The sequence below is a fragment of the Spodoptera frugiperda genome, chromosome 18 (genome assembly GCF_023101765.2).
Source record: "Spodoptera frugiperda isolate SF20-4 chromosome 18, AGI-APGP_CSIRO_Sfru_2.0, whole genome shotgun sequence".
In the NCBI taxonomy this organism is placed as follows: domain Eukaryota; kingdom Metazoa; phylum Arthropoda; class Insecta; order Lepidoptera; family Noctuidae; genus Spodoptera; species Spodoptera frugiperda.
The window spans coordinates 1032222-1042780 of record NC_064229.1 but is presented as its reverse complement, the minus strand read 5'-3'; the positions used below and the strand labels follow the sequence as shown (position 1 = coordinate 1042780).

The 10559-nt window shown below is 38.8% G+C and overlaps 1 protein-coding gene and 1 pseudogene across 1 annotated transcript; both read left to right on the top strand.

Annotated features, from left to right (window-relative positions):
- Positions 1-7974: 7974 nt before the first annotated feature.
- Positions 7975-8805, top strand: LOC118278225 (uncharacterized; annotated as a pseudogene).
- A 104-nt stretch (positions 8806-8909) lies between these two features.
- On the top strand, positions 8910-10212 carry LOC126911729 (uncharacterized). Its single transcript, XM_050700426.1, has 2 exons — positions 8910-8969; positions 9170-10212. The coding sequence occupies exons 1-2, from the start codon at positions 8962-8964 to the stop codon at positions 9549-9551; spliced, it is 390 nt and encodes a 129-aa protein (XP_050556383.1). The 5' UTR covers positions 8910-8961; the 3' UTR covers positions 9552-10212.
- The last annotated feature ends 347 nt before the right edge of the window (positions 10213-10559 follow it).

Below are 10559 nucleotides of genomic sequence, written 5' to 3'. Positions count from 1 at the left end.
CTGGCACGATCAGGTCTCTGCAATCATACACCAACACCTAGCTTATAAATATAGTCTGATAGATCAAATAGTCGCATACTATTAATATAAGCCCGAAACAATATTAGAAAATAGAAATTATAAGATATACTGGGACCGAACAATTGTAACAGATAAAATAATACATTTCAATAGACCGGATATTACAGTACATGATAAAATTAATAAAACAGTATACCTGATAGACATTGCCATTCCAAATTCACACAACATACAATCTACCATATCCGAAAAACTAAGCAAATACCAAGATCTCGCTATAGAGATTAAAACACAACGGGGAGCCCAAACAGTCGTTACGAATAACCCGTCAGCGTCTACCAATGCTAATAACACAATCGAAAAGTATCCTTTGTAATTTATGTACGCTGATCCCGTGTTAGATGGAGCTTTTATTCTAATATGTTTGCCATCCAGACTTCCCACACAATTCGGTAAATTCCAAAGAGTATGGAAACGCGCAGCTATCTCTAGCCATTTTTCTACATTGGGTGTAGGCATATATTCGGGTTGTAATGTTTGCCATAGAACTTGACAGGTATTATGTACTACACTCGGCGTCACAAAAATCGCACCTCTTTAAAAGTTCCCTTCATAGTCATTTTAACCCTATTAATCAATGGCAGACATATGACTGTAAGGTATCATTGGAAAGGCAATTTATTTAAGTTTAAGAATAAATCAATAGATTTGGTTTTTTGTTTACCAGGGAATAAAAAAGCAAGCAAATGCAAATGATTAAAAAGTTACATTTTTTTTATCAGCAAATAAGTCCTTAAAACCTAGTGTTACCCTCCCTAGCCCTGATGACTGCTTCCATGCTTTCTCTCATGGACGAATTAATGTGACAACAGTCTCTTGAGGAATGTTATCCCATTCTGAATATTTTGACACATTTTTTTTAACGTTACGTGCTGATGAGATCTGTTGTGTTTAGGAATTCTAACTGTTGTTAATTTAAAGGTCGTTAAACGTACTTTCAACTGATACCAATATTAATAAGGTGTAATGTATTCGTTACTGGCGGGACATGTTTTAAACTTACAATTTTCCAAGAGGTGCGATTTTTGTGACGCCGAGTGTATTTCTCGAATTGTAGATTTTCCTCGTAGAAAGTAAACTGACAGTGATTTAAATGAACACCCATCTGCGAAATACCTGTAAATAAATATACAAATATAAATTAGGTATACATATTACTGTACTGTGCACCGTGATTTTTTATTCGCGGAGGCTATTGAGCCAGAAAGTAACATTCTTAATTCTTTACATAAGTAGGTACTCGTATTACTGATATAGGCTCTATAGTCTCTGCGAATAAAAACTCACAATAAGTAATTCACTTCATTATATTTATTCGATGATTTGATTGTTTCAGTACAAGCTTGCAAAGATCGTTGGAAAAACATAAGGAACAGATATGCAAAATACAAAAAACTTCTATCACTTCCAGCTGGCTCTGCAGCCAAGAAGGTAAAAGAATATTACCTTGCCCAGCACTTGCATTTTTTGGATAAATATTTGAAATCAAGACCTTCCAAATCTAATCTAGAACCACAATGCAGGTCAGATACTCATACGGACGAAAGTGAACTTGATGAGGAGGAGTCAATGTCGCCGTTTCGGCCTCCGTCCCATTCACCCTCTCCACAGGCTCAAAATCATCCTTCGCCGTTATCATCGGACTCGAGTAAAAAAAGTAAAATGCCTACTTTGAAAGACGTCAATCAATCTGCTTTTGATTACTTTAACAGAAAACGACAAAATATCGAGAAACAAATGCAACCTCTTGATACAGATCTTGCCTTCCTTCAAAGCATGTTGTCTGATATGAAGGCCATGAATCTTGTTCAAAAACGAAGGTTCAAGATGGGAGTAATGCAGTTGGCGGCGCAAATCTTAGATGGAAACGAGGCAGCATCGACATCAGAACCAGCATATTCTACCCGCATTTCTCAAAACAACATAGCCACGGTGTCTTCTATACAACAGCCGTTTCATAATGTTGCACCTCCATCAACAATAGAGCAAAATCAGAATGTTGCATCTCCATCAATATCTGTGCAGGATGAGAATACCCCAACGTTTTTCACTCTATCACCCTATTCAACAATTAGTTCAGTTTCGGCTGCACACGTCACCAATACATCTTTTTTGAATGAAGAATTACCTCTGAACTACACGTACAATTTTTCTACACCAAAGTAATCCATCGGATTACTTTAGTGTAGAAAAATTATACACATCAACATCGGTTTGAGCGTGCACATATTTCAAAAGTTAATTAAACCTTATTATGTAACACAATTTTCTGTTAGTATTAAAGTAATTAAAAAAGATAATGTATTTCACTTACCTTAACGTTATAAGTAATCTTTCTTCAGCACTAATAGATACTCTCCAATTTGTGTGCTTTCTCTGTAAAGCATTTCTCACTTTGGACATGATAATATTAAAACACTGTGGAGTCATTTTATACACTGTGACAAAACGATCTGGGTAATTGTGTAGGTCCTCCATTATTTTAAAAAATCGATTGTCTTCATTGCTTAGCCATACCGGATGTACCCAGTAACGTCTAACCCTCTGTATATTAGCGAGATTTACCAGTGCTAGCATCTTCATCTTCAGAAGAAGACATGTCGACGTGACAAAATCAGACTGTTGAATGCCGAAAATAGTCCTGACATCTTCATCTTCAGAAGAAGACATGTCGACGTGACAAAATCAGACTGTTGAATCACAATTCACCCGGAGAGATGTCGATTAATCTATCGGATGCTCAATTCCAGACCTTGTTGGGGAAAATCTCTCCAGCCAGACAAGGTTCCTTCACCTTGTGCACTGCACAGTACGATGGGACCAAGGATACGGAGGTTCTGGAAGCGTTCCTGGCGGCGATTAACATCTTTAAACGAATTGAAAACATCAGTGATGAAGAGGCCCTCAGCAGTGTCCCGCTGTTACTGAAGGGAGAAGCAGCAATATGGTGGCAAGGCGTAAAAAATCACGTAGCCACATGGGAGTCGTTTGGAGATCGCCTGCACCATACTTTTGCACCCAAGAAACCAGCGTTTGTGCTTACCAAGAGATAGTGGGAACAAGGCAAACGAACGCTACAGCTACTGAAAACTTCGTGGCCTACAAAAGGATGCTAATCTTGCAGCTTCCGGCGCCTGAACCCACAGAATCGCATCAGCTGGACATGATATATGGATCATTGAGACCAAAAATCCAAGACAAAATTCCTCGATGTTCGTTCAAGACCTTTGATGAACTGATTACCATTTCACGAGCCATTGAACGACTGTGGAGTGAACGCGTAAAAGAGGCTAAAAATCCTACACAACGGCCAACCAAATCGTGGCAACCTCAAAAGAAGTGTGGTTTTTGCCACTTCAGTGGGCACAACACAGAGGAATGTAGGAAGCTCAAAAAGAAGCAGGAAGAGCAGGGCGTCAAGGTGGAAGCTCCTGAAGCTCCTGCACGTCCCCGGATAGAGAGATCCAGAGCCACACAAATGCCATCGCCGTCTACACCATCAATACAATGTTACGTCAAGTTTGTAATGTATGTAATGTATTTTTATTTAGACACAGAAAAAGTGCAAGTATGTAAAACATTTTTCATTAATACTCTATCTATATCACATCAAACAGTTTATACAGCCCTAGAAAAGATAAAATCTGATAAAGGTTTGATTGACAATAGAGGTTGTCATAATACTAGGCCTCGCAAAATGTCACTTGAAACCGAAGAAAATATAAAAGAGCACATTCAATTATTTCCTGCTGTGGAGAGTCATTATACTCGGAAGAATTCGGCCAGACAATATCTGTCCGAACTACTTAATATATCTAAAATGTACCGGTTGTACGAAGCTTGGTTTGCTGAAGGGCACTATTCTTGCCGTATGGCATCTAAAAGACAGTACGAAACTATTTTTAACACCAGATTTAATTACTCCTTTCATCGCCCCAAAAAGGATCAATGTGGTCAATGTGCACTTTACCGACAAGCTGATCCTGTTACAGAAGAAACTATGCGAGAGAAATTTAACCAGCACCAGAAGAATAAAGAACGCGTACGTCAAATAAAAAATGTGAAGAAAAACAATCAGCTGACCTCTCAGATACAACTGTTGCTATCTTTGATTTAGAGAAGGTGTTGAATATTCCTCAATCTCAAGTGGGAATATTTCACTATAAGAGAAAATACCCTGTGTATAACTTTACAATATTTGATAGTACTCGACTGAAAGGTTACTGCTATGTTTGGCACTACGCAATCGCAAAAAGAGGAGCAATAGAAATTGGTAGCTGTTTATGGCAGTTTCTCAAGGGTGAAGCAGAAAGAGGTATCAAAAACATCTCATTTTACTCTGACTCAGAAACTGAAAATCAATATCACACACCGATTTTTCGAAACTGGACATGGTCAAAGCGAAGGTGACTCAATGCACTCTAATATAGAACGCGAGCTAAAACATCAAGTCGTTTATACACCGGAACAGATTTACGCAATTATTTTGAATGCAAAAGTTAGGTGTGAGATGTACACTGTGAAGGAAATGACACAAAATGAGTTTAAAGACATAAAAGAATTAATCAAGAATAAGAACTGGGCCAAAGATGAAGAGGGTCAGAAAGTAGCATGGTCTAAAATAATGGAAATAAGTGTCTTGCATTCACAGCCTACAGTACTACGTTTTAAGTACGATTATGATGCAGATTATTCTCGGTTGAATGTCGAACCGCTTCCAAGAACTGCGCCAAGAAACAAGCGGGGTAAGCAACCCCTCAACCAACCATGCCATGCTTCAACCTCTCTTACGGAGACACAATTATTGAAACCAGCTTACAACAAACCCCTTCCAATAAGTAAGGCTTTACATGGCGATCTTATGAGTCTCTGCAGGGCAGGAGCAATCCCTAACTACTACCATGGCTTTTATAACTCCCTCACATTTACTAATATTGCAATATACATAGGTTCTTGTAATTGCCACGATAAAAATTGTAAATGCATATTAGTAAACTAAAAAAGTATAAAATTTTTAGTATCTTTTTAAATTCGAAATATCTTTAATTGAGATAAGCTTAGCAAAACTTCTTTAAAAGCATTATAAAGTTTAAAAAATTAGCTACCACTATCCTAATTCTCGTTTCTCTACACATATTAGTTGACAAGATATAGACGAAAATCAGTTTTTTATTTTTCCTGAAAAGTTGTGATTTTGCTATTACCATTTTATTCCCCGGGGACTAGGGACCATTTTATTATTTTATTGCCCAAAATAAAAATTGCCATTGTAAACAAAAAAAAAACGTGGTCGTCCAGCAAGTCTTTTGGGAACACCGACATCGACGAGAGCTGCTACTGCAAACAGCATGCCAGGTTCGCCAGTAACCTCAAAAAGGTCTCGAAGGGCGCCAGCCAGGCATCAAGATTTACCATTGAATTCAGTACGTACTGACAACGTCGATCACTTTCCTATTTGGATCAAAAACCAACGGCAGCTATGTCAAAACTGCTCAAAGCTTCGTTTTTACACTAAATGTGAAAAATGTGAGGTATTTTTATGTTATAATGATAAAAGAAACTGCTTTAAAGATTTTCGTAAAGTATAATTAATAACTGTGCATACGAAGCCATATATGGTTTCACTATAATATAACTTCTTGTCTAATAAGTAGATTTTTTTTTCTTGTTTCTAGAGTTTAACCAAACATAAATAAATACTATTTTACGTAAAAAAAAATATTGTACATCCTTCATAATTCATGCAGTAAGAGGGATTGTTTATCTGTTTGCTGATGGATGCAGTGGACAGAACAAAAATTCCATTGTGGCATCGACCTTACTATAATTATGTCATAAACAATACCACAATCCAGATAATCACTTTACGGTTCTCCGTGCCATGTCATGGACAAAGCGAAGGAGACTCCGTACACACCACCATCGGCCATGCTTTGAAAACATGTGGGGATATTTTTGTACCGAGCTACTACTCGTAACACTGCCTTGCAAAATCTTGAAAAAATGAAAGAAAAAGCCAAGGAAAGATATGATAGTCAAATTAAAAATACTATCGAATACAAAATAGGTGATAAGGTTATGTTACGCGTACCAAACCCTAACAACTTAGACGCTAAATGGGATGGCCTTTACGACATAATACGTGTAGGTTTCAACGAAAACTACCTAATTAGAAAAACTGGCAAAAACCAACTAGTACATGCCAACCGAATAAGACCATTTATTAATAATTTAGAATAACAAATTAGCATTATCATACATTAGTTTAGTTACTATTTCACTAAGAATTTATTCACTTATTTTAAGGGTCTCTCACTATACAATTACCTTAAATAATACTACATCCTTATTGCGAACCTTCCACGACCCAAATTATATTTAAAGTTTAATTATTTTCTCTCATAAAACTAATTATAGTCTTCATCGTTTATAAAATTTATATTCTCCTTAGAAATATTATTAAAAATAAACTCAATCGAATCTCTAATTCTAATTCGACTTTGCCTATTACAGGGCAGCCCCAGGGATCGTTGCCAATGATATAAATATTTTCCATCCCCTTACCTCATTCGCAGGCATATTTTATAATGAGGAAGGTAAGATCTATATCTCTGAAGATTCTTGGAAACTAGTAATATATAGAGATCTTAAGCCTCTCTTCCTATCCCTACTACGAACTACGAAAATCATATCCCTACTACGAAAATCATACATTAACATTAACCTTAATAAAATTAAAAACGGACTTTCCGAACTTAATATGTATTTAGGGAAAAACTCGCGGTCCAAGAGAGAACTTCTAGATGGTTTTGGTTCTGTTTTGAAATGGTTAATTGGCACACCCGATGCCAAGGATGCACAGCGTTACGACGAATGCATAAACCAGCTTGAAAAACGGGAATTAGACTTAACCGAATTAATGCAAAATCAAATACAAATTACCTCTTCTGCAATTAAGAATTTTAATGAGACTATATTCAAAATATTCTTTGACGAACAGATTATTAATGAAAACATTGATCGCCTTAACACGTTGCGGGGGTTGGCTTTAGTATCGTTTGGCAGGCGGACGGGTCTGAAAGTGGTTAAATCTGGTAGAGGGTGGCGCTCCGATTATAACGGTACCACTCTTATTACAAGGTAATGGATATTTTTCCAGAAATTTACAAAAATTGTTTCAAATCAGATAAAACGCGTAATGTCAACGTTATTCAGTGAAACGGAACGTTAAAATGGGCGATCAACAACCGAATGTGTTTTAATATATTGTCTGTGGTGTACAAATCAGTAAAAAGGAACGCAAAAAAAAAAGAAATGTCTCTGGTTTTTGCGTCATGTGTCATTTGTGACATTTGGGATTAGTTGTCATTCCGTTTCTCTTCGAGTTGCGTGAATGTCTCTCGTGCATCGTGGTGTGTTTTTGTGGATTTCTTCGACGACTTTGGCTTATTCTCTGGATTTTGGTTGATTGCCTTCAGGACTGACCTACGCTCGTACACTGGACATCGATTTCTGCTTAATCGACTGACTCTTGCGCGTGAATATCCCGGACACCGATTTTCTGCCTACCAACCATGGCGGAGTTTTCATCAAGCCGTTCCGTGGTCGAGGACGAACCTCGGCCATCCACGAGCCGTTCTGTGTCAGAGCACGAACCTCGGCCATCCACGAGCCGTTCTGAGCCAGAGGACGAACCGAGGCCATCTACAAACTTCTCGAACAGTTCAGAGGACGAACCACCTTTGAAACGTAAATTAGTTGTGGCGGAAGTGCGTGCAATGTGGAATGTAGTTAAAGTCTATCAAAGACTACGCACACGTGAGCAAGCTGTGGCATTTGCAGAGGAAAGAGGCATGATACAAAAAGAAAAAATGTGTCACTATCATAAAAAATATGAGCATTGATTACTCAACAAATAAAACGGTGGGCTCTTTTGTATGCAATAAAGGACCATGCAGAACCAAATCCAAAGTGAGCCGAGGCAAAGGCACTTGGTTCGACAATATTAAAATCTCAGTGCCACAGGTATTTTATCTCATGTATGCATATGCTAACAAATTCAGCTAAGATCGCACTAAAAAAGAAGATTTTACGGAAGGAGAACACTGCCTCTCTAGCGCAACCATAAATGATTGGATCAACTACTGCAGAGAGGCAGTTGTAACCTATCAAAAACATAAAGAAGCACTTGCCGGGAAGATTGGAGGTCCCGGCAAAATAGTACAAATTGATGAAAGCAAGTTTGGGAAACCGAAATATAATAAAGGTATAACTAAATAAATTAACAATGACATTGTATTCTGTTCATGGCATAATTATACAAACATACTAAATCTGTTTTTTTTTTAACTTTCAGGTCGTCGAGTTGAAGGCCACTGGATCCTGGGAATGACCCAGGATGGGAGCGAGGATCTACGCCTGGAAGTCTGCCCAGACAATGTTAGGTCTACTGAAGTTTTGGTGCCGCTAATAAAAAAACACGATTCACACTGATTACTGGCGGGCCTATGATTGTCTGGGCGGCCACGGATACATCCACCACAAGGTGAATCATAGCGATCCCGATAACCCTTTTGTTGCTGAGGATGGGATACACACTCAACGAATTGAGTCACAGTGGCGTGTTCTAAAACGTTTCTTTTATAACCCATATATGCCCATAGGGTCGATAACGACCAAAATTATGACGCAACTTTAAAATGCATAGTAACCGCGAACTGTTCATTGAATTTTAATTATAACGCCATCTATGAATTCTTTAACGTACAATTATGATGCATGGTACAGTTTTATTGAAAGTTGACAACTTTTTCTAATGACAATAATTAGGCGTGCAAGTTTATACATGTTCATTTCTGGAAAAATTTCGCGACTGATCGGATGAAAATGTAAGTATTTTGTGTAATTTATATTGTTTTACCATAATAATTGTTTTTATTGGAAATCTAATGAGTATTTTATAGATATAGTTATTGTTTTTACGTAAACGATTTATTTGACTATCTACAATCAGTAGATATTTTTTCTTGGGTCGGTAACGACCCCGTGGGCACATATCGTGTTTTATATTGTATTGTTTTGATTTCAGGTCTCGTCACGTACTCTCGACACATGAAATAGCCGATGCCCTGGAGGATTTCGATGACGATGAAGATCTTCAGGGCCTTGATATTTATATCGATCCGCCTTGTGATGGTACCATGTCGGATGGCGATTCAGGTGAAGAAGATTGTGATAGCATAAATCGATTGAACCGTCATCAATTACTTGCTCCGGCGGAGATGGTGTTACGACAACGTGAAGAACATGATGAAGAAAACAGAACTATCGATGAGGTATTAGTCAGTCCTAGTACTAGTTCTCAATACCTAGAAACCCTTACACCGGCAGCAGGACCCAGCTCAAACAGGTCACGACGTTCTCGTCATGTTGAAACCCGGGCTGATGGAACTTCTTCAGAACGTAGTTAGCAACGGCAGCGCATCGTCAGGCCCCGCAAATGGGTAAAGCGAGACCTTCGTTACCAACAATGTGAGTGGTCACCTCCACTGCCACGAGCTGTTCTCACACTTACCAAAGAAAGTGAACCAATAGAATTCTTTGAATTATTTTTTAGTGAAGATGTTATAAGGTATATAGTCAGACACACCGTAATGTACGCTGTTGAAAAGCACAATTATAATTTTTGTTTATCAGGGGATGAGTTGAGCTGTTTCATAGGTATATTGCTCCTTAGCGGTTACGCGCCTTTACCGAGACGACGTATGTATTGGGAAACCAACGAGGATACCCACAATGTTTTAGTTGTGAAATCGATGCGGCGAAATCGATTTGAAGAAATATTTAGGTATTTTCACGTTGCAGACAATGGTAACCTACGTGCAGGTGATAAAATGGCCAAAATTCGGCCATTGTTCAACATCATGAACAAAAAGTTTCTAATGTAAGCTCCCATCGAAAAAAACTTGAGTATCGATGAATCAATGATACCATACTACGGGCGTCATGGCTGTAAGCAGCACATTCACGGCAAACCAATCCGTTTCGGCTTCAAAGCATGGGTAGCTGCGACTCGCTTAGGATACTGCTTACAAGCTGATTTATACGAAGGAAGATCTGAAGCGCGAGAAACAGGCCTTTTTTTTTTTTTTTTTTTTTTTTTTGAGAGGGTAAAATCATCCAATGACTTCTCCCACCTTGGGTGAGGCGACTCTTACTGACTAAAAACCACCCCGTTCCTTCTCCTGCTTTTCGAGCCGGAGCCCCGGTAAACCCGCTAGGTAGTCCGCAGCTCCGGATCAGGCATCAGCCCTACTGGGCCCCATCTGTGGTGGTCTGATGGCTCTTTGAGGCGCGCGCGGAACGCGACGCGCCGCACGCACGGGTCTGGTTCTGTTCGGGCGACTACCCTTGCTCACCGTCCGCAGACCCGCACTTACGGTGGCCGGAGATCGTCACGCGATCCCCGACGCCCAGAG